This window comes from Felis catus, chromosome B2, assembly GCF_018350175.1.
Source record: "Felis catus isolate Fca126 chromosome B2, F.catus_Fca126_mat1.0, whole genome shotgun sequence".
Classification (NCBI taxonomy): domain Eukaryota; kingdom Metazoa; phylum Chordata; class Mammalia; order Carnivora; family Felidae; genus Felis; species Felis catus.
The window spans coordinates 73,300,199-73,326,096 of NC_058372.1; the positions used below are offsets into that span (position 1 = coordinate 73,300,199).

At 37.6% G+C, this 25,898-nt stretch overlaps 1 protein-coding gene across 1 annotated transcript in view; it reads left to right on the forward strand.

Moving 5' to 3' along the window:
- Positions 1–25,898, forward strand: part of LOC123385745 — a 131,931-nt gene that overhangs the window by 69,680 nt on the left and 36,353 nt on the right. Inside the window, exon 4 of the mRNA XM_045058656.1 lies at positions 20,152–20,241. Within this exon, the coding sequence (XP_044914591.1) occupies positions 20,152–20,241 (90 nt within the window). The remainder of the gene's footprint in view (positions 1–20,151; positions 20,242–25,898) is intronic.

Consider the following 25,898-nt stretch of genomic DNA (forward strand, 5'->3'; position numbering starts at 1 on the left):
CAGACTACTCATCATTGAAAATCCCATTTGTATGTACACCCACAGCATCAAGGTTTCCATCTTTCTCCTTTTTGCCCTGTCACCTCTCCAGGTGACCTCAACATAGTTCTAGGACACCTGACTCTCACCATCTTCTTTTACTCTGTTCTTTATACCATCACATCTAAAAAGTGGCCTAACCAACAACCTACTCTCAATTTCCTCAATTTCAATGACTTTTATTTTCATTTATGTTTAAAAATATTATGGCTACTTGGAGCTTCTTTATTTTTTAAATATCACCTTAAATAAAAGTTTCCTTTTGTGCCCATAGCTTTCTATACTGGTGCCCACCTGTATATTGCATATTGTCTTAGGGTTCTCCAGAGAAACAACCAAAAGAATGTGTGGTTGGTTAGTTGGTTGGTTGGTTGGTTGGTTGGTTGGTTGGTTGGTTGGTTAGTTGGTTGGTTGAATGGATGGATGGATGGATGGTTGGATGGATGGGTGGGTGGATGGATGGATAGATAGATAGATAGATAGATAGATAGATAGATAGATAGATAGATTTTAAGGAATTAGCTCATGCAGTTGTGGCGGTTGGTTAGTCCAAAATATGAAGAGTAGGTGTCTTAGTCCATTAAGGTTGCTGTAACGAAATACTACAGTCTGGGTAGCTTATAAACAACAAAAATGTATTGCTGACAGTTCTGGAGGCTAGGAAGCCCAAGATCAAGGTGCCAGCATTCTTGTGATTAGCTCCAGATTAGCCAGTGCCTCCTTACTGTGTCCTCACCAATAGATGGGGCTAGGAATCTCTGTGGGGTTTCCCTTATAAGGCGCTAATCCCATCTATGAAGGCTCCACCTTTATGATTTAAGCACCACCTAAAGGCCCCACCTCTTAATAGCTTCATCTTTGAAGATTAGGATTTCAACATATGAACTTGGGAGTTGGGGGACACAAACATGGACAGCAATAGGACAGCAGGCTGGAGACCCAGGGGAGGATCACAGTTTAAGTCTAAAGGCAGCTTGCTGGCAGAATTCCCTTTGTCTTGGGGGAGGTCAATCCTTTTATTAAGGCATTAAACTGATTGAATAAGACCAATCCATTTTATGGAGGGCAATCTGCTTTATCTAAAGTCTACTGGTTTAAATGTTAATGCCATCCAAAAAGATACATTCATAGAAACATCTAGAATAGTGTTTGATCAAAAATGTGGGTACTATGGCCTAGCCAAGTTAACATATAGAAGTTACAATCACATACATACAAAAGTCTCACCAGGGCTTCTGGTAGATCAAAAGCTCCTGTTAATCAGTTCTATTTGGTTTTGCTTCTTTGCCTTTCTTGGCTGCACATGTCTACTTTGTAATCACCCTCAAAATCCTTTCCTCAGGCTTTCTGTCTTATCTGCTTCACATTAACTCTCCATTTTCTTTTTTTAATTTTTTTTATTTGTTTTTGTGGGGCAGACGTAGCACGAGTGGGGGAGGGGCAGAGAGAGAGGGAGACACAGAATCCGAAGCAGGCTCCAGGCTCTGAGCTGACAGCACAGAGCCCCATGTGGGGCTCAAACTCACGAACCCACGGACTGGGAGATCATGACCTGAGCCGAAGTCTGATGCTTAACCGACTGAGCTACCCTGGCGCCCCTAACTCTCCATTTTCACTGCCATCACTTGCTCATACTCAGCCTCTACTCCAGCCACACCAAACAACTCCACTTTCAGACTTCCAAGCATTCTTCATGAACTTCACAACACTTTTCCCCTATAATGCCTTCTTACCATAAGTACCCACTTTCATTCTGCTGATAGTATCTCCACAAAGACTTCAGCAAATCCCCATTCTCCCTCCCCAGGTTCCATTGATGTCTCCCTCTCTTAAACAGTCTTGGATTTTTATTCACACTGCCAATAGAGTTATTGTTCTCACTGCTAAATTCTAAGCTTCATCAGGATATTGATTTCATCTTTATAGCCACAATAAATTTTTGATATAACATATCTGTCTTTGTGGGAACCCATTATAATTTTATGAGTTTAGACAAGCTATCACCTCTATTGCTTCTGTTTCTTCATCTGTAAAATAGAGATACAAACCTCACCAAACTATTGTGTGGTATAAAAGAGATTATGAATCTAAAGTACTTAGAACAATACCTGGGATCTAGTGTGCACTAGATGTATGGGAACTATTATACTAATAATAGGTGTTATTGTAACAATTAGATTCTACTAATAATCAATTAGTGTGCTATTATTATTATATATAACTATTACTAGTATACTTATTACTATAATAACTATTATAACTATTTTAACATGTGTTTCCATCATCCTTCATCCAGTACACCTACTGGAGCTAGCTCATTTGATTGTTAATATTTTTAGGAATTTAATAAGCCAATTGTTAATTACTCTTATTAAAAATTAAATTTTAGGGACAACTGGGTGGCTTAGTTGATTGAGTGTCCTCAACTCTTGATTTAGGCTTAGGTCATGATCCTAGGGTCATGGGATCGAGCCCCGCTTTGAGATTTTCTCTTTCCCTCCCTCTGTCCCTCTCCCCAGCTTGCTCTCTAAAATTAGAAAAAATACTTTTAATTTTATAAATTTTTAGTTCAATAGATTATACTAAAAATAAAGGTCATGGGGCGGCTGGGTGGTTCAGCGGGTTAAGTGTCTGACCTCAGCTCAGGTCATGATCTCACAGTTTGTGAGTGCAAGCCCTGCATCAGGCTCTATGCAGACAGCTCAGAGCCTGGAGCCTGCTTCAGATTCTGTCTGCTCTCTCTGCCCCTCCCCCACTCACCCTCTGTCTCTTTCAAAAATAAATAAACATTAAAAAAAATTTTTTTAAGAAAAAAAATAAAGGTCATAAATATTCAAAGCTCATTGCATCTCATTTATTTTACACTAATATTATCTGTGCACTTGAGGTTATTTAGTGCTATTATATCAGCATGGTGAAAATACCATATGATGGTGTGCTACAGAGAATCACTTTCTAACTCCATTTTAGTGATGTTGTATTGGTAGCTTGAAAATGGTCATGATAGCAATGTTTCACCATGGAAAGTAGCTAACATTACAAATCAAGGCCTGATTTATTGTCTTATTGATTGCTTAGACTAAAGAAAGTAATGGAGTGAATGTAAATTGCACTTAGTGTGCTGTGTCTATTGCTGAAGATGAAAGAGTTTTCTATTTAATGAATATGACTTTTGTACAAGAGTTAGTACTAGCTCAATAATAAATCCTGTATCAGATTTAATGACAAAAAAATTATTGGAAAAGAGGTAGCAGGTTGGATATGACTTTATTTGTTAAATTATGGTTGAATTGCATACAAAGTTCTATAAAAACTAACAAAAGCATTCTATGAGAATCAATTGGATATCTGGAATTTACAAAAGAACATTTCATATTTTATTATTTATAAATTATGTGTTACACATTCTTTATAAATGTAAAATCTATAATAAACATACATGTATGTACATATATATACACACATATTTTTTTCCTAAGAGCTTTATTGTGAAATATTTGCCAGCATGTCACTGCCTTCAGATTTTCTTCTTTTAAAAAAAGAGAAAAAAAATAGTTTTACTAAGGCTGGAATTCAAAGTGAAAGGAGACGATGAAAAGGAAAAATTGGTATCACCTGAAGTAAACCATGAAATCATTTTAATGAGAATATTTGGAATTAGTTAGCTATTGTTAAGTAACAAACTACTCCAAACACAGAAACTTAAAATGATTTTTTTAATGTTTATTTATTTTTGAGACAGAGACAGAGACAGAGTGCAAGCAGGGGAGGGACAGAGAGAGAGAGAGGGAGACACAGAATGCAAAACAGGCTCCAGGCTTTGAGCTGTCAGCACAGAGCCCGATGTGGGGCTCGAACTCATGAACCATGAGATCATGACCTGAGCCGAAGTCTGATGCTTAACCAACTGAGCCACCCAGGGGCCCCATGGATTTTTTTTTTTTTTTTTTTTTTTAATGCTCATGAGTCTACAGTTCAGCTCTACATTCAGGCTAGATCAGCCCTAATCCTGGGCTTACTCATGCATCTACAATCAACCAGGGTGTCACTTGGGACCTAGCTGGTCTAGAATAGCTTTACTCACATGTATGGTTATTGACTAGGGTGACGAGTAAATCGGCCTTATGACTCTCTACCAGCAGGATAGCCTCCGCTTAGTTTATAGCACCTAGGCAGTATCAATACGAGGCCTCTTGAAGCCTCAACTCAAAAGTGGCATAAACTCACATTCTCCTCATTCTGTTAGCTAACGTAACTCACAAATCCAGCTCAAGACCCAAGTGGTGGGAAAGTAAATTTCCATTTCTTAGTGGGTGTCTGTGAAGTACATTGCGAAGGGAGTGGATATTAGAGAGGCATGAAAGATTTGGGTCATCAGTCTACCAGTGTTTTCTACATCTACATATGTTTATCTCAGGATAGAGCTGAAATACTGTTTATCTTGGTTAAGCAAACTGCCTGTGAATGGAATCAGGCCAGCTATAAACAAACAAAAATCTTCTTTGTCTCTGAGTTGTGGTCCTGCTATCCTCCCCCATTTTCTGCATATTAGCAATTTTAGTAGATCTAGTCTAGAAAAGGGTAAAATATCTGGAATTTATAGTTATGGTTCCTCCTTTTCACACAAAAAAAGAAGTCCATATAATGCACATAAGGAAATAGAATCAAGTTATCAAGGAAAAACTTCAAAGAGATTTAGTAGAACTAAGCTGAATAAAATTTAACTTCCCTAATACCAAGAAAAATATACTCAAAATGCTGTGAATTACAAAGGGTGAGAAATAGACACCCAAAACAAATATGCAAAGGGAAAAAAGTAAGGGGGGAAAAGTGAATTGCTTTGCTTTTGGATAGCAAGCCTAAGATTAGGAAGGAACTACATTGACATATAATCCCTTTCTCTTTCTTGAATTGGATGGCTGTTTTGTTGATTCCTATGTTTTTGGCACCTAACACAATATCTGGCACTGTAAATACTTAAATATTGAATTGATGCCTGAATGAATGAGATGGGAATGATATTTGTAGAAAAATTAAAATCATGTATGCATTTCAGTAACATTTTCCTTTTTAGAATCACTTCCTCCATAGTCTTCAAAAGTAAGGCAGTAGAGGGGCGCCTGGGTGGCTCAGTAAGTGTCTGGGTTTAGCTCAGGTCATGATGTCACAGTTAATGAGTTTGAGCTCCATCAGGTTCTGTGCGGACAGCTGAGAACCTGGAGCCTGCTTCACATTCAGTGTCTCCCTCTCTCTGCCCCTCCCCCGCTCATGCTCTGTCTTTCTTTCAAAAATAAATTGACATTTAAAAACCATTTTTTTAAAAAAGTAAGACAGTAGAAAGGGAAGGGCCTCTCAAATATTGGAAAGTATTTGAAGATGGCATGGTTCTTTTTGGAGGCTGCAGAGGAATTCCAGAATCATACTAACCTTCACATTTACTCACACTAATCAGCCCTGTTCCCTCAGCATATCGGTATAATCCACACAAATAATACCCATGCGTTTGTTTATAGTGCTGCTATGTGCAGATCACATTCACCCATTTGGTTTTCAATCACAGTAGTGACCAGCTCTCAGGTTATTTAGTCAATCATATCATATAATCCTCCCTGCTGATTCAGAATAGAATTAGGGAAGAAAGGAGAAAAGAGATATTTAATATTCATTGAGTGATTAAGAACCAGGACCTATCCTAGAGACTGTAAGTACATCATCTCATTTGACTATCTAAAACAATTCTTCAAGATAAGTATTAAAATTCCAATTTTACAGGTGATAAATCAAGAAATTTACAGAGAAAGTCAAGCAATTTGGTCATGTTTATGGTTTGTAAGTGGGAAATGTGGGATTTGAACTCTAGTATGTACATCTGACTATATAGCTTTTGTTCTTTCTACCCTGTAACTATACTATCTCATCTGCTGTGTCCTCCTCAATCAAAATGAGCCTGTTCTTTTTATTTTTATTCCTTTTATTTTTATTTCTTTAATTTTAACTGGGAAGAAATTTTATAATTTATTAGTAGAAATGTAGTAGAAAAAAAAATAATTCCTAAGCTGCTTCTTCCATTAATAGTGCTTCTGGAAAGCACTATCAACTGAGTTTTCCATGTTTCAGCCCTCAGAAATGTGTATTCTCCCCAGTTACTGTTCGTTCTGAAACAGAATTCCTCTTTACCCATGACTAAAATATGCTCCTCCTTCTGCTAATGAAGATCCCTAGTACTGCTTTACCCCTGGTATCATTCATCCAATTCTGGTTGGCACTGATCCATGGCTGCACTCCCAGAATCCGTGCATTCCCAAGCCAAACCATTCTTTTATTTCATATTATGTCTGCTTTTATGGAGGGAGTCTCAGAGAAAAGGAAACAGATATAGGCTGTGTAAATAGAGCATATTGTAGGGTTGGGAGTGAAGTAATTTCAGAGGAAGTTTGAAATTTTGCTAAGTAATAGCAATTATAAAGTTTTAGTACAATTACATGTAACCACCATACATAATATGAAAGAGAATGATACCATAAACAAGTGGTAAGAGAAGACAGAGGCAGACATCAGTGCACACACAGGGATAAGAAAAGAGCCTTCTGAGGATTAATATAATTTCTTTCAGAGGCAAGCGCAAGGTATTTTAATTCCACTTACTCTTCTATTTGACTTAGTTTTATGATCTATGCTATTCCTAGCCAAGTATTTTCTAATCCAGTACTTCTCAAACTTGGTTGTGCATGAAAATCACCCAGAGAGCTTGTTAAAATGCAGATTCTTGATCCAGTAGCTCTGGGGTGGGGTCTGAGATTCATTTCTAACAAGCTCCCAGGTGGTGTCCATGCTGCTGACTCAAAACCTCACTTTGTTTTTTGTTTTGTTTTTATTTCTTTTAATGTTTATTTTTGAGAGAGATAGTGTGAGCAGGGGAGGGGCAGAGGTAGAGGGAGACATAGAATCCTAAGCAGGCTCCAGGCTTTGAGGTGTCAGCACAGAGCCAGATGCAGGGCTGGAATTCAGGAACCCTGAGATCATAACCTGAACTGAGGTCGGACGCTTAACCGACTGAACCACCCAGGTGCCCCTCAAAACCTGACTTTGAACAGCAAGGCTTTTATCTGTAAAACAGTCTACTGGGGAGTGTGGGTGAGGAGAGGAGAAAGAAGATCCAATACCTTAGCAAGTGAGGTAAAAAAGAACATTTGTAAACTTTACATTTTTAAACTTTTTCACTGTGTACTATAAGCATTGATATTCCTTATAAGACTGGTTTCAGAAACCTGTTAGGTTTATCTTTTAAAAAAAAAACAATATTGGGGCACCTGGGTGGCTCAGTTGGTTAAGGTTCCAACTCTTGATTTCGGCTGAGGTCGTGATCTCACAGTTCATAAGATTGAGCCCCGAGTCAGGCTCTGTACTGACAGTGCAGAGGCTGCTTGTGATTCGCTGTCTCTCCCTCTTTCTCTCTCTCTGCCCCTCCCCTGCTTGCACCTGCTCTCTCTCTCTCTCTCTCTCTCTCTCTCTCTCTCTCTCTCAAAATAAACAATATTTATTTATTTTGCTGACCTCTGGGATTTGAGACTAGTCTAGTTCCTCAAATATTAAAGCTATGTTTATGTAACTGAAAATGAATCTAGACTTTTACCTTCAAAAACCCAATAAGATTATTTTTTCTTATAGGGACGAGTTTGTGAAGCCACAAAAATCAAAGCATTAATTTCGTTCATTTGTATGGATGTACATATGCCATCTAAATGAAAATTATGACTTTTCAACACAATTTTGGAGTTTCTTGTTGATAAGCAATGATAAGTTTCAGTCTACCCAGGGATAGCCTAGTCCAAGAAAAGGCTCCATAAATGTATGAGGGACATAGATTTGCTCCCTTTCTTACAGAAGCTTCAGACTAGAAAAAAGAATAATGGAGTAAGATTTTTTTTTTAATTTGTAAAATAAAGCAATATCTTTATCAGTGATGTTATCACTTCTGATGCTTCTCATTTCCCAGTTTGGAAAAGCAAGGCACAGAGAGGTTAGGCAACTTGTTCAGGATGGCACAGGCATCAGTCCAGAGGAGGCATGAAGATGAAATTCAGCCTACCAACAGAGATGGCAGAGTTCCCCACCTCAAGCCACACTGCAGGCATACTTAGAGTCTGTCCAACTTGGCTTTCCAGTCCCCTCAACTTCTTGCCCTAATAACATGCCATTGGCCCCTTGGAGAGTCTGTCTTTTATCATTGAATTTTCCAGGAAGTTTCTAACTCAGTTTGCCGGTGAGATGTTAAGATCTAGGTCTCAGGAAAAGTGGCTATCTTATTTTTATCAATAATTTTGCCTTGATCCACTGGTATCCATAGTAGAGTTCCCTTGCTGCTTCCACAGCTCTGATCATGCACAATGAGGATTTGAGAAATCTGTAATCTTCCTTTCCCACCGCAGCTTACTCCCACTCCTTTTCCATGGCTCTTCCTAGCCGCAACTTATGGAAGCACATGATTCTGCCACTCACCCAGTTCAGTTATTCAAAGAGTCAAGAAAAGAAAAAGTGAACTGTCTTATTTTGGAGAAACGTTTCCCCTCACAACATTAAACATTTGCTCTGTCCCTCACAGCTGGGATGATAAAGTAATTTATAGTCTGAATCAAGACGCTTTGAAAATGAAAGGGGAAGGGGTGAGGTTAAAATTAGGCCCATATTATAAGCATAAATAGGAACTGTCCTATGCACACAACATATGGCTTACATGGGTCCCATATACAGAGTCTTCTTGGATACCACTGGAAGAGGTCTTGAATGCCAGGACGTTTGGTGAACCCTGAGCAGTTCCTTATGAGTGAAATGTGGGGTTGCACTTCTAGAAGTTTCAGTACATTATAACCTTCAGGTACCAGTTGGTTTAAAAACTTTTAAGAATTTATAATGAACACATGCAGAGATATGTGCAAAGCAATGGATTAAAGGGACAGCTAAGGCTTATTTTAGTGTTTTTGTTCTTGCTTCCAGCTGATTTAGAACCTCTTACTGTTGGATGTAAAACATTATGTTTTCTGAACACTTAAATCAGACACCAATGTTGGTCAAGAAAAGAAAACCAGGAAAGTTTATATTTAATTACCTTTGGCTTTCCACTTCCATTCTTTGTTTAAAAGCCAAGCTTGTGTTTAATTTAAAAAGGAAATAGGGGTCAGAATGATTAAATTATGCTAAGTAGGTGTTAAAATGCTTTTATATTATAACACATTTTAAAATACAAAGGTTCCCCTGTGGAGTGACATCTGGTCTTCTCATGGACAATGCAATGACAGAGAGGAATGGAGAGTTGTATTGTTTTAAGCTGCTTTATGGATTCCACTTCTAAAATATTTTCCCCTCTACCGTACAGCTCTCATTTTCCTAACTGAGTACTCTTCAGTTTATCTGCAGCCCCTGTTATCTTTTGCAAATGCTAGTTTGAACCTGTAACTCACTAGTGTAAATCCTTTCAAGGGTACCCCATAAAGGAATTCCAAGATCTTTAATCCAATTTACAAAATCCCTGTATTATCTCCACTACCAGCCTTATCACTAAGCAAGTAATTTGCTCTCATTTGTTGAATGTTTATAACTGAAGATAAAAAAGACACGCCAAGGCCTCTCCCTCAAAGGGCTCTCTTTGAATAGGTAATTACCCTACTGGTATTGAAATGGACTGAGACTCCCGCAAGGGCTAGTTTGAGCACAGTTTTTATTTTTGTTTTGCTGAACATGGTGGTGATTGGGGAAGCAAATAAGAGGAACGACAGGGGACTGAAACTGTTTTGGTCTAGAAAGCAGGTCAAGGAACTGGGTCCTAAACTGTGGAGAAGAGCTGAAAACTGGAGAAGGGAGAAGAGAGACCAAGAATGGAGAAGAACTTTTTGAACCACTTTTAAATCTTCTTCAGATTGTAAGAACTCATTCAAACAAGGTTAAGTTTATGTTTTGTGCCATAAATGTGGACCATCTGGCTCAGTGATTCCCAGTCTTGGCTGTACATTAAAATCACAAGGGGCTCTATAAAATGTTAACTCCTAGGATTCATCTCCAGATGTTCTGATGTAGCTGGTCTCCGGTGGGGATGAGAAATGTAATGTTTAAAAGCCCCTAGGTGACTCTTGTGAGGATTAAATGAAATTACACATGTGAATGCACTTTGCACAGAGCTCTCTAAAGGTTAGCTCTTATCAACGGGACAACTAAATCAATTAGCCACTGAATTTCAAAGCGAAGGGGAGCTATGGATTCTGCTAGGGCACAAATTCAATGTAGAACAGATTTTGTACTAAATCTTGAAGCCTAAGTTAGGTGAAGAAGGGGGTCTTGCAGCCCAGAAGAAGAAAGAGAATATGCAAAGGAAGAAAGGCGAGAAATAACATATTCTTTGTAGGATATAAGTTTCATTTTCTGTTTGATCAACAGCCATTTTTGCATACTTAATTCACGCTTTCTACTGTCCTGTTCAATGGAGGCATAAAGGTTATTCACAGAGTAAGGCTGTCCTCCCCCCCCCCCCCATGGTGCTTAAAAGTGTAGGTTGGGCAAGTTGAACTTTAAAGATACCTTTAGGAATAAGTAGGGGACAGGAATGGCTTCCTATAGTGAAATTCTCATTCATCGACTAATCCTGAATTAAAGAGATGGATATGAGGAAGAAAGAACTGAAAAGTTCCAGTGTGATTAGGCCTCACAGGACTAAAGTGTGTAATATAGTGGGTAATGCGTGATGGAGTTTCACATGCGTCCTTTTCATGGCACACTGCAAAGTACTCTTCAAATCTAAAACAGCATTATTATTATTGACCCTTCACAAATAAATGTTAAAAAATTAAGTATAAATTAATATTATAATTTTAAATTAATTATTTCCGTTTTCCTAAGGAGATACATGTATGAATCAAGGGCAGCTGACTTGGTCAGTCCAGGGGAACAAGGACCAAGAACTAGGGAACCCCTGGACACTGAAGCTGTTCCATAAAACAATCATGAATTGACAGGGGAAGCTGGAGACTCAAGGAAGACCAACTGCAACACATCAATTAGTACATTGGTTTGAACATATGGTCCTGGGACTAGTTGTGTCAGTATCACCTGGACATTTGATAGAAATGCAAATTCTCAGTCCCCACTCAGGATATACAGAATCAGAAACTCTAAGGCTTGAATTCAGCAACCTGTGTTTTAACAAGCTCTCCAGGTGATGTGATGAAGTTAGAACTTCAGAACCAGATTAGTGGTTCCCACGACTGGCTACTTATTGAATTTAAGGACTATATTAGTTTTCTAGGACTGCCATAACAAATACCACAGACTGAGTGGCTTAAACAAAAAAAATTATTTTCTCACAGTTGTGGAGGCTGAAAATCTGAGATCAAGAAGTCAGCAGTTTATTTCTTCTGAAGTCTTTCTCTTCGGTTTGTTTTGGCCTTCTTCCCCTTGTGTCTTCACATGGTCTTCTCTCTGTGCACATTTGTGTCCTAATTTCCTCTTCTTATAAGGATACCAGTCATATTGGATTCCAATTCACCCTAATGACTTCATTTTAATTTAGTTACCTATCTAAAGACCCTATCTTTAGAAGCAGTCACATTTGAGGTACTGGGGGTTAGGCCTTCAACATATGAACTTGAGGGGGTGGCACATAATTCAGACCATAACAAAGGCCTTTAATTTAAAAAAAATGATCAATGTCTCAACATAAGACCAACTAAATCTGAATATTTAGTGGTGGAGCCCAGAAAAGTTCATTCGTGGTTCAAATGTGTAGCTAGGACTGAAAGCCAGGTGGCTATAATAGATGAAAAGCCAAAAAAGTGGACTCACAACAGGGACTCTGGTCATTAGTGGTCACATGCTGCACAGTCAGGTGGGCAGACCCTAGCAAGGATGAAGAGAGTTATAAGGTAGCAGGAACTTGATCATGGGAAGTCTGTTGAGGGCAGCATAAATTGCCAAGCCCTAAGGCAAGAGTTGAGGAATTCAGGGCTAGTTCGTAAGAAAACAGTATCAGAATGGGCGCAAAAGATTAGAACTCAGCTGTGATCTACACAGCTGGTATGACTCTGGGATTACAGGTTTCTGACCAGGGCTCCTGTCCAGGAAGTTGTTCCCAGGTCTACAGGATGTAGCTGTAGGAACTCAAGAGATGGCAGTGAAGGAAGTCAGATGGTGTCTGAGGCTTCTACAAGACATCCTGCCTTTTGATATCTCCAATACATCTCTTTAGAGGGTTTATAGAAAGAGAAAACAAGACAAATGGCAACCAAAACCAAACCACTGACCTGAAGATATAATGTTTGCATGGACTTCTGCTGTTGTGTGAAAAGCTATACAATTCTAGTAAGTTCCTGGACTTTATTTCATGTGGATGATGGGGTGTCTCACAGAGTGGTTGATTAAGCTTCTAATCACCTTTGTCAAAGCCAATAATCTCGGCTTTGTTCTCCCTCACAGAAAGGAAGCCAGTCATGTTCAAATTGTTGTTATTAGCTTCATTTCCAACACCACAAAATTAAAGGACTGTTGCAAAGAAATAAATGGGATCAGGAAGAACATACAATCTCTTTGAAAGAGCTCACCTCCTCACCCTCATCTACCCACCTGGCCCAGAAATGGAAGAATTACAGGGAACCCAGCTGAGTAATAATGTTATTGATTCCCTGCTAATCGGATTTTTCTCAAGTCCAGCAACAGTCAAGTGTTTACAAGACTTCTCTTTTTCAAAACAACTCAAAAGTCATTCCCAGCAGAGAAGCTAGAAACCAGAAAATCAATAATACAGAAACTGCTACTAAGGATTTTCATCTACCCAGTGAGGAGGATATTTATTTATAGAAAAAACTGGCCACTCCAGTTTAGTGTGGTAATAACATGGTACAGCTAGTTCAAAGAGTGGCATGGTTGAACACAGCCTTGTATTATGCCCACTGTAAATGGTCTGTATGAGAAAAAGCCTATAATTTAGAGAGATTTGCCATGAATGGTAAAGTCGAGGTCATTGTAACAGATACTTTTTACTAGCTCTATTTGTGGAGATGGCATGTAAAAGGAAGGAAAAGGGTTAGCTTCAGGAAACTTGGAAGGGGAAAGTGAGCCTCATTTGGTTTTACCTACATGAGAACTATATGATGCCCAGTCTGAACCCATGAATGGTTGAAGACTTATTTATTACAAAGCCATAGAATTTTTTAAAATGGAATATATATTTTACTCCCTAAGGAACTATTTCCCCACTGTTCTACTTATACTTATCTCTCTTTACATCTTGAACTCTGGGTAAAGCTATGTACTCTTTTCAGTTGCATTTTTATAAGGTTTATCATTGGATAGAAGTCAGGAGACACTGATGTGTTCAAAATGTGAAGCTATTTTCCAGGGAACTCCTTGGGGTATGGTCTGTTGACCTTCTGTAGTGCATCCTATCCATCTTTGTAGTTGCTGCTGGAAAGCAGGAGGTGCAAATTATAGGTGTGGATTCTCCAAAGCCAGTCTCAAAAGATCCATGAAGCAATCTTGTAGACTTATTTTAAAAATAATCATCAAGGAAATATTCTGTTAGGAATTAAAGAATAGTGGATCTGAACTTTAATCTCTGCATGCTTGTCTACCATTGTCATTTCCAGTTTGTATCAGCTATGATGAATTCCCAAGGATGACATTTGCACAATGGTATGCTGACAGAGGTTTTAAACTGGCTTTCCAGGGAAAATAGCTCTGATTTGTATTGTTTGACAATTTCCATGGTATAAATATTCCCATGTGGCCCATTTAAAGCTACTGACATGAGTCACTGAAAGCAGAGTTAGGAAAAGAATATATAACTATGTAGTATTTTTACTATATAACTATGTAGTATTTCTATGTAGCATAACCATGTAGTATTTCTAGAATATGGATATAGCTAAAGTTTTAAAAACCCTCAGAAGTACACATAATGATAAAATGTAGTAAAATTATTAGGAACTGATGAGTTCTAAGTATTAATGAATTTGTTTTTAATATAACTTATGTAAGTTTGTGTAATTTTTAATAATGACTGTGTTTATCATCTAGCTTGAAAAATTACACCAAACATAAAATTGGTTCTCATGAGGCAGTAGAGGTTAGTACCAGCACACCACTGGTCCTCCAAAAGGTGAAGCGTAGATTTATGAATTAAAGAAAAATCCAGGCCCACAACATCAAGTACTAGGTAGTATGCAAAACCTGTGCTTGTGAGCAGAGACGAAACTGAGTAAATAGTATGACAGTGTTGAGGGAAAAATCCAGAACCAAATTTTTAGATTCCTGCCTGTAAGGCAGAGGTTACCAACTAGTGATCTAGAGATGTGTTTTCTTGGGGAGTTCTGATGCCACTGGGCCAGTTTGTCCATTATTCAGGGCAGAAATCAGCTAGATCTGAGGGGTGACTGCTACCTTTGGGCCACATTTGTGAACTCCCATTCACCATTGTCCAAATAACTCTTTGTTGTCTCTTCCCCATAGCTTGTTTCACTCATGTATATACCTCTGAAGGTTGGAGCACTTCAAAATCAAACTTCACTAAATATACCATCTCAAGAAGCTTCTGCTTCATGCCCTTAAATAACAGCTGCATGCTGATGATACCCACGTTTATATCTCCATGTTGGACTTCTTTCCTGAACTACAGACTCTCATATCTCACTGCCTTCTCACCATATCTACTTCAATATTAAAAGACATCTCAAACCTATCATGTTTGAAACTGAACTCCTGCTACAGTCTTCACCAACTCGGAAAATGCCTACTCCATTCTTTTAACTTCCTGGCCAAAACTCACAGAGTCATCTTGACTCTTTTGTTTCTCTCTCTGTCCCACATCCTATTCATCAGTAAGCCTTGTCAGCTCTACCATAAACACCAGAAACTGCCATTTTCTTTTTAATCACATTCAACACAGCTTCCATAATCTCTGCCCAAGTTATTGCAATAGTCTCCTACTTCTGTCCTCATCCACCTACAGCCCATTCCCCAAGCAGCCAGTGTGAGCCTTTTACAATATGATTTGAGTCATGTATTTTCTCTGCTTAAAAACCTCAATGTCTTCCATTACACTTAGAGTAATAGATAGTCTTCAAGCCTTTGTTTCCGCTTTCCCTGTCTGAATGTTCCTTCCCCAGATGTTCCTATGGCTCTTTTTCTTATCCCCTAGGCTTCCCAGATGTAATCTCCTGACCTCTCTATTTAAAATTGCAACCTCCATAAAAATTTCCCATTTTAACTTTTTTCTTCATGACAGAGACTTTTCTCTGTTTTGCTAGCTGCCAAGTCTCCAGCACCCAGAAATAATACCTATTATAGTAGAGACTCAGTAAATATTATTTGAGGGAATGGATATCCTGCTTGTAGGCAGAGATATTTCAACATAATTAGGGAAGAGTGGTAAGATAGGATTGAAGAAAAGGTAAAGAAAAAAGAGTTTAGGAAAAAATAGGTCATTTTGTTGGGCATCCAAACCTAATCTCTTCAGATTTCCTGCTGGGAGTCAGAGAAGGTCATGGAACTCTAGAAAACTCTAACTCTCTTGGTGTGGAATAAAGGAGTATCTAAGGACAGACTGTATGCTCTCCTAGAAAGAGTGTTACTTTTGAAGTCAGGTAAATGCTGTTGCTGCTCTTAACCATTGTTTGCTTGGTTATGTGACTTAATCCCTCCAAGCTTCTCTTGGTTCTCTTCTTTGAATTTTCTTCCCCCTTTTAGACAATAGGCTTTTCTGGCAATTTTAATGCCTTGGTTTCTTAAATGCTATCTTCAGCACTTTCTCCAGTACCCTCTTCTCTAGCCTGATAAGACCATCTCCATGATTTTCCTCATGCTACTTCCTCAACCTGATGAAAACAGACAATACAAACTCAACCCCACTCTCTTTTCAGATCAAACTGCCTTTGTGTTCCCATGGTCCTTTCTTACCCATCTCTTTCATAACTTCAAAATGTCATGGGAAAGTGTGAGACTTACAGCTGAGTCCATCAGGGGATCATTATTTCATAACCATGTTCACTTGAATCAATCACTTAAACTTTCTAAGCTTCAGTTTTCTCATGTAGGCAATAGTAGGTCTTAGAGATGGACAGGTAGAAAGACCTAGTGCTTCTGGTGACAGACTCTTAGGGTTGTATTGCAGCCCTACTATTTTTTAGCTGAGTAAAGGAGCAAATTAGTATCTCTAAGCCTCAGTGTCTGCCTCAACAGTAGTATAAATAATAGTACCCACCTGATAGGGTTGTTGTGAGGGTTTGTTAAGGTATAAAGCACCAATACACTGTCTGACATATGTCAAGCACTCAGTCCAGGTTAATTATTACTATTATTATTATGGGACTGTTGCAAAGACTGCATGAACTACATACGTGTGGTAGACATTTATTTGCCTCTCTAGATCTACCCCCCAACTTTCTGTATCCTACTTTATGCTTGCTCTAGGCCACCTGGAAGACTCTATCAGAGGGCATCTTTGTCCTCTGGCTCCAGTCAGGCCAGTGGAGACATGAACACGAGGAGATGGGCTTCCTCCCTGGGAAGGCTCCATAGGTCATCTCTCTACTGAAGGCCACAGCTCCCATCCAAAGGCTCTCTACTCCTTCTCTGGAAACTAATAACCACTCTCTCCTTTTGATAAGACTTCCTGCTATTATGAGCTCTGGGATGCTATACCATCTTGGTTTTTTCTTCACCCTGTCTGCTTCCTTCCACCCTGTCTGTTTGTGAGTAGTCCCTTTATCAAACTCTACACAGTTTGATCATGTGAACTGCTTTCTGCCTGAAATCCAGTTGATATATTGTATGTCAGAGTAATTTGTGAAGTTAAATCATACATACCTTTAAGCCTTCATTGCTATTTTTCCCTGCATCCCTAGCAACTAGCAGTTGCAAGAGTAAAAAGAAAAATCCATTGTTCTAAATTTAAAAAAAAATCTACTCTCTACAAAACATCTCCTAGATATCCCTTTAAGAACCTCCAACTCAGGATGTCTACTATTGAGTTGTCTACTATTGCCACCTCATCAATCTGCTCCTCCTTAAACACTTGTTAAGGATATCACCACCATTCTGACTACCTGCGTGAATACCTCGAGTCATTTGGCCTCTCCCTGGGACCTCATGTCCTAATAGTGCAAGGGGAAGGCAAATATCAAGAAAGTTGGATAGAACAAGTAGCACTGATCTGAGTACCATTTACCCCGTCTTCACAACTATTTCTTCAATTACACTTTCTAACACCCCTCCATAATTCTGGTCACAAATTACTATCATATGATAAATATCTTACAATCCTGTTTTATCCGCACAGACAATAAAGGGTAAAAATATACTCACTAGAGAAGGTTTTTGAGGGTGTAAGTGTGTCCTATTCATTGTTTATTCAAAGCACTCAGCAGAGCTCCTGGCACGTGGTAGATATTCAACAAATGAATGAGTAAAAGAGAGAGACTTAGAATTAACTTTTTTTCTGAAAAAAGTTATGTTCTTTTTCTGACTCTTTTTGACACAATATTGGAAACAAGTCACTTTAAATGGGACTGGCTTTTTTCAAAATGACACTTCTCCTTATTAGGTGTTCTTTGCTAAACCTTTTATAAGAAGTATTAGCATTTCTCATCCACACCAGTGGACAGAAAACAGTACCAGGTGCTAAGTGCCTCTGCAAAGTGAACACCTTAGAGCCACTGGAGAACTGAGGATGCTTCTGTTGCTCCACAAGACTTTGCTTCTGTGACTTCCTTCCATCACTCTCAGTCTCAGGCCTCTTTTTCTAAGCTTCCAGGTTAAAGTCCTTTTGCTATTGTCAGTTGTTTGCTTGAACCATAGCCATTTCCAGCTGTTAGCTGTAGTGCAGTAACCATTTACAGGCCTATTACACTTCCTCCTGGAGATAATTGATGCTAATGAGGCATGAAAGAACCATTGGAATAATTGATATAAAAGTTTCAGTTTCTTTTCCTGGAAAAGAAAACCCTCAAATTTGATCATGTGTGAAAGTAAGGCATTGCAATGAAAGGAACTGATTTTAAAAAATAATCATCTTTTGTCATTAAACTACCTGAACAGAGAGGGTGGTTGGTCCAAGGCAATGTAATTGAGATTCATGTTTATTATTCCTTTGGTCCTGCCCTAATGGGTTCATGAGAATTGACTATAATGAACAAACAGTGGTTCTGATGAATGAGTTTATTGGTGAATGCATAAAACATATGGTAGGCTTCCTCTGCCAGGAGTATTTGGGCAAAGGAAAAGCAAATGAAAATCAAGAATAAATAAATGATATGACATAAAAACAATGTTTTGAAGCAGACCAGAAAGGTCAACCAATTAGGGTTTTATTGATCTGGAAAAAAGGAAATCCCAGTTCTATTCTAAGCACATTTGTGTAAAAAGCTCTGCTTAAATTGGATATGAAGATTGTGTTTTATTAAAACCCAATGGATGCTGCCCCAATTTCCACACTCTTCTGTGTTATCACAGTTTTGTTCTATAAAATTCATGCTGTGAAATTAATGAATGCTATATATACAAGGAGCAGTTACCATCCTTATATTAGTCTGGATAGGTGAGTCTGTGGTGTTCTGTATATACAAAGAGCAGTTACCATCCTTATATTAGTCTGGATAGATATACCTATGCTGTTCTATTAAAAAAAACTCAGAATCACAGTGATGTAACAACAAAAATTTATTTCAGTTCTCATACAAAATGTACTGCTACTTCAGGTAATTCTTTAATCTTGCTTTACTTCCCATTTTAACATGTACTTCTAACATGATTGATCACTTTTATCAGAGAAGAGGGTACTGAAGGGTCTTCTACCAACAGTTAAATACTCGAGCCAGAATATGTCACATAATATCTGATGTCAAAGACTCAGAACCATTACTGTAACACAGAAGTGCTATAGAACTGCAATCACTAGGGCCACAGTTCCCTCTAAGTGCAGACCATAGTCAGGACTTCTCAGCTTATGTCTTCTTCTGCCTTGGAGGATGCCACATTTTTTTCCAGAAGATTATAGTAGGAGGGATCCACAGTTTTACTTCTGGCTTCACCATTTCCAAGGTGAGTGACCCTGGACAAATTATTGAGTTTCTCCAAGTCTCACTTTTCTGATTTGTCAGATGGGAATAATAGTATCTACCTTGTGGGATTTTGAGATTGAAAGGAACGATATATGAAAAGTGGCTAGCACTGAATAAGAACTCAAATAAATGCTTTGTCATTCAAAAAAGTGTAATCATACCCAAATATGTACTTGCTAGCCATGTCATCATACCTTCCTCATCCATGGAGAAATGCCTGGGAGAGAAAGAAATAAAGCAGCACTGGCCAGAGAAGACTGAACTAGGGGACAAGCAACTGTTTGGGTCTAAAATCTCAATATAGGGGCGCCTGGGTGGCGCAGTCGGTTAAGCGTCCGACTTCAGCCAGGTCACGATCTCGCGGTCCGTGAGTTCGAGCCCCGCGTCAGGCTCTGGGCTGATGGCTCGGAGCCTGGAGCCTGTTTCCGATTCTGTGTCTCCCTCTCTCTCTGCCCCTCCCCCGTTCATGCTCTGTCTCTCTCTGTCCCAAAAATAAATAAAAACGTTGAAAAAAAATTTTAATAAAATCTCAATATAAAGATTATGAAGTGTCTGTGTCACTAGAATGAGAGTTGTCTCTGGTCCCTGCAAATGCTATACTATAAGTGAATTTCAGTAAAATGCTATACTATAAATGAACTTTTGCAAGTTCTTTGAAAATGGCAGTGGTAGACCATAGGCAATCTAATTTTCTGGAACCTATTCAAAGCTGACTTAAGTTTACTTTGAAATATAAACAATGGTCTATATCAGCCTTGTAGATAAAGCCTGCACAAGACCTTACTCAAAAGTACACTTTACTTTTTCAGCTTGCTTTAAGAAGAGGTATAGATGTAACTGTATGTAAACAAAACCCCCATATGAAAATTTTTAATTATGTAAAATAATTACAGGTATAATTCCTCACTTCACAACAGGATTCAGGAAAGAATCTATTTAAATATCAATATTTCCTGCAGTCTAAAGTGTTATGATTTGCCAACAAAATTTTAAGAATACAACTCTAACTGTATAGGTATCTGTGATGGCTGTGGATCATGACCAGAAGACATCATTTCCCTTCGTCCTTTCTGCAGCTTTCCAAAAGATTCATGTCAATATCCAAGTAAGCATAATCATAGGAATTTAAATTATGATGATTTCCAACCCCCAGAGAAATATTATTTCTGGAATTACTATATTATTGAAAATGTCTAGTTTTCAACAACAACAAAAATGAGGCATGCAAAGAAACAAGATTGACCCATAGTTAGGGAAAACAAAACAAAACAATCTCTAGAAGCTGCTCCTGAGGAATATGTACTGACAAATTTACTGTTCCTGTTGTCAGATTTACTAGACAAAGGCTTTAAATCCGTTAGTTTAGATATGTTCAAAATACTGAAGGGAAACATGTCTGAGCAGCTAAAGGAAAGTGTAAGAACAACATCTCCAAATGTATCAATAAGGACCTAGAAAGTATTTTTTTAAAAACTCAGAAAGTCCGGAGTTGAAAAGTATAGTAACTGAAATGAAAAATTCTGTAGAAATGCTCAACAGCAGATCTGGGTTGACAAAATAGAAAAACAGTGAATTTGAAAACAGGTCAATTAAGTTTACCCCATCTATACAACAAAAATAAAAACAAATGAATGTGAACAGAACCTTAGAGAATTGGTGGAACACCGTCAACTATACCAACATAGGTATAATGGTAGTATTAGGAGAGAAGAGACAAAGAAGCAGAATATTTGGAGAAATAATGGCTGAAAACTTCCCAAATATGATTTTAAAAAATAATCTTCACATCCAAGAGACTGAATGAATTACAAATAGGATAAACCAAAGAGATCCACACCAAGATACATCATAATAAAACTATTGAAAGTCAAAGACAAAGAGAAAATCTTGAAAGCAACAAGAGAAGAAACTCATACATACAGGGGACCCCCAGTAAGGTAACAGTTGATCTCTCATCAGAAGCTACAGATGCCAGAAGGTAGCAGAAAAATATATTTAAAGTGCTGAAAGAAAAAAGATTGTCAACCAAAAAAAATATCCTTCAAAAATGAAGGAGTAACGAAGATACTCCCAGACACACAAAACCAGAGAATTTATTGCTAGCAGACCTGCCCTACAAGAAATATCACTATGAATAAGTGTGTATGCTTAGAAAGAAAGAAAGAAAGAAAGAAAGAAAGAAAGAAAGAAAGAGAAAAGAAAGAAAGAGAAAGGAAAGAAGATCTAGATAAAATAGACATTCTCAGAAAGCAACTTTCAGAATTGATCAAGGAGAAATAGAATATCTGCATACATTTATAGCAAGTAAAGAAATTGAATTAGCTATCAGAAATTTCCTGGGTGGCTTAGTCAGTTGAGTGTCCAACTCTTGGTTTTGGTTCAGGTCATGATCCTAGGGTCATGGGATTGAGCCCTGCATCAGGCTCTGTGCTCAGCATGGAGCCTGCTTGAGATTCTCTTTCTCTCTCCCTCTGCCCTTCTCTCCGACTCACACTCTCTCTGTCTCTGAAAACTAAAAAAAATTTTTAAAAAAAGAAAAGAAATAAGTACAAGGAAAATACATAGGATTAGATAGTTTCACTAGTGAATTCTACCAAATGCTTAAAGAACATCAGTCCTCCACAAACTTCCCCCCAAATTAGAAAACACTTCAGAACTCTTCTTATGAGGTCAAGATAACACTGCTACCAAAACTAGACAAAACTAGATGTCACAAGAAAGGAAAAATATAGGTAAATATCTTTTATGAATGTAGACAAAAAAGTCATCAAAAAATGAACAAAACCTAGCACATTGAATTCAATAACCTATAACAAGGATTATACACCAAGATGAAATAGAATTTATTTCAAGAATGCAAGTTTGGCTTAACATTCAAAGATTACTCAATGTAATATATGAGTCTGGCTCCAGGCCAAAATTCTACGTGTGATCTTTCAGGCCTGACTAAAAACAATTACAAAGTTTTATCTGATAGGCCTCTTAGGAAAAGCTGCCCCACCAACACACACACCACACTTAGTGCATAGCCATTGTATCACATTCTTTACAGGGAATTGCAGTAAAGGATTCAGGTCCCTCTGGCCATCCTTGCTCTTATGAATATGTGCTTTCTTAGTTCAGGAGCTTTCATTCAGAGCTTTCCTCCTTATTGGAGGAGCCTCAGCCAAAGCCTCTCTCAGGTGCCTCTGCCAAGCCCACTTTCTAGGGGGAGGGGAGTTGAAACACTTTTCTCAACTCTGACTCGATATTAAGTATTTTTACACTAATAACCCTTCTCTCTCTCCCTCCCCTGTATCCCTGGGTCCATAAAACATCAGGACCCTTTTGTTTGGGGCTCCCTCAGCAGTGAGATGATCCCCCTGTCTGCATTAATATATCTGACCTCCCTCCCATTATATGGGGAAACAGTACACTGGGGGAACTAGTACTTTCTCTTGTTTAGTTTCTTGCTTACACTAAAAGTCTGACTGTTACTTTCATTTTGGCTTGTTGCTTTAATTGACCACCTAGAACCTAGACAGCTGAAAGCTCAGGTCTCTCCAGCTATGCTCTGGACAATATACCATATTAATATAATAAAAGACAAAACTACATCATCTCAATAGATGAAAAAAAAATTTGACAAAACATAACAGCATTTGATTATAAAAACACAATAAACTAAGAATAGAAGCGAATTTCTCAACTTGATAAAGGATATCTATGAAAACTCACTGCTAACCATACTTAATGGTAAAATACAAAGTTTTCCTCTTGATATCAGGAATAAGACAAAGATATTTCACTCTCATCAGTTCTTTTTTTAAAATTATTTAAATGTCTATTCATTTACTTTTGAGAGAGAGAGAGAGAGAGAGAGAGAGAGAGAGAGAGAGAGAGAGAACACAGCAGGAGGACAGGAAGAGAAGGAGACACAGAATCCAAAGTAGGCTCCAGAGCCTGATGTGGGGCTCAAAGTCACAACCATAAGATCATGAGCTGAAGTTGGATGCTTAACCAGCTGAGCCACCCAGGCGCCCCTCTCATCAGTTCTATTCAACATCACACTTCATGTTTTAGTCAGAACAATTAGGCAAGAAAAAGAAACAACAGGCATTCATACTGTAAAGAAAGAAGTAAAACTATTTCTGTTCCCAGATGGTATGATCTTATATATAGAAAATTCTAAGAAAACCACCAAAAACTATTAAAGCTAATAAATGAATTCAGAAAGGTTGCAATATATAAGGTATGCAAAAGTCAACTATATGTCCACACACCAGTAATGAATAATATGAAAATAAATTTGGGAAAATATTTGCATTTAAAATAGTATCAAAAATAATAAGGGGTGCCTGGGTGGCTTAGTTAAGTGTCTGACTTTTGGTTTTGGCTCAAGTCATGATCTCACAGTTCATGAGTTCCAGCCCAGCATCAGGCTCCTCGCTGGCAGTGGAGCCTGCTTGGGATTCTCTGTCTCCATTTCTTTCTGCCCCTCCCCTGCTCACACATGCATGTTCTCTCTCAAATTAAATGAACATTATGAACAATAAATAAATAAACAAATAAATGAAATAAATGAACAATAAATAATAAAATAGTAATAAATTTAACAAAAGACATGCAAAACTTGTATACTGAAAAGTATAAAACATTGTTGAAAGAAATTTTAAAAGATATAAATAAATGGAAATACTTCCCGTGTTCATGGATCGGAAGACTACGGTTAAGGTGGAAGTACTTTTCAAATTGATCCATGAGTTCAATCCTCATCAAAATCCCAGCTTCCTTTTTTGGAGGAATTGACAAGCTGATCCTAAAATTCATATGGAAATTCAAAGGTCTGAGGAAAGCCAACACCACCATCGGAGAAAAAAAAGAATAAATTTGGAGAATTCACTCTAATTTCAAAACATACTATAAGACTACAGTAATCAACACAGTGTCATACTGGCCTCGAATGGACGTATAGATCAATGGAATAGAATTGAGAGTCTAAAAAGAAAATCCTTTTAGTTAATTAGTTTTTCACAGGGGTGCAGAGATGGTTGAAAGGAGGAAAGAATAATCTTTTCAACAGGTTGTGCTGGGACAGTTGGATATCCACGTGCCAAATAATGAAGTTGGATTCCTACCCTACTCCAAATAAAAATTAATTTAAAACTTTATATTAGATCTAAAACTATAAAACTCTTAAAATAAATCATAGGCATAAATCTTTGTGACCTTAAATTAGGCAATGATCTTTTAGATAGTAACTCCAAAAGCACAAGTTACAACGAATAGAAAAAAAATAGGTAAATTGATTTTATCAAAATTAAAAACTACTGCACTTAAAAGGAAACCTTTGAGAGACAATCTACAGAATGGAAGAAAATATTTGCAAATCTCATCTGATAAGACACTTATTGAGAATATATAAAGAACTGTTACAACTCAAGAACAAAAAGACAAACCAATTTTAAAAATGGGCAAAGGATCTGAATAGAAATTACTCAATACATAAAAATGGCCAATAAGCACATGAAAAGATGCTTAATATCATTAGCCATTTAGGGAACTCCAACTCAAAACTGCAATGTGTACAACATCACACCCAACAGAATGGCTGGGATTAAAAACACAGAAAAATACAAGCACTGGCAAGGATGTGAAGAAATTGGAACCCTCTAATGTTGCTGATATAATTGTAAAATGATGTGGCCACTGTGAAAGATAATTTAGCAGTTACTCTAAAAATTAAACATAGAGTTACCATAAGATCTGGCAATTCCACTTCTAAGTGTATGCCCAAGAGAATTGGAAGCATATATCCTTACACAAACTTATAGTGGATGTTCATAACAGCATTATTTGTAATAGCCAATAAGTAGAAACAATCCAAGTGCCCTTGAATTGATGAGTGGAAAAACAAAATGTGGTGTATTCACACAATGGAATATTATTCAGCCATATAAAAGGAATGAAGTACTGATACATTACACAATATAGATGAAACTTGAAAACATTATACTCAGCTCAAAAGAAGAGACACAAAAGACCAGATACTGTATGAATTCCATTTATATGAAATTTCCATAATAGACAACACCACAAAGACAGAAAATTGCATAGTGGTTGCCAGGGGCTAAAAGCAGGGAGGAATACAGAATGAGTGCTAATGGCTACAGTCTCTTTTGGGTGTGGTAAAAATGTTTTGGAGTTAGATAGGTAAGGATTGCACAACTTTGTGAATATACTAAAATACACTGAATTTTATACTTTAAAGGTATGAATTTTATAGTATGACTATAAAGCATTATAGTATAACTAAAAAGTAAAACTCAGTATTTAAAAAAACCTGTAGAAAGATCTAAGAAGAAAATTGAAACTATGACCTGGAGACAAGCACCACTAACATTCTTGAATATTCCATTCCAATCTTTCTTATACACATATATACATATTTTTATTAAGTCAAGTTTATGTATACATTTACATGTTATAGATACAGATATATAAATTTCCCCCCATGGTATTGTGAGGTGTTTTTTGTTTTTTTTTTTTAAGGACAAAAATATTAAGACATATACTAAAGAATCCTTTTTCTGAAAAAATTGGCTAATATTGTGTCAGTATTTCAGTTTAAGCTCATCTGCTGCTTGGGCAAATATAAGAAAATGCTTTCTATGAGCAGGTATTCACCTTGAAAATATTTTTTTTTTAATTTTTTTTTAACATTTATTTATTTTTGAGACAGAGACACAGCATGAACGGGGGAGGGGTAGAGAGAGAGGGAGA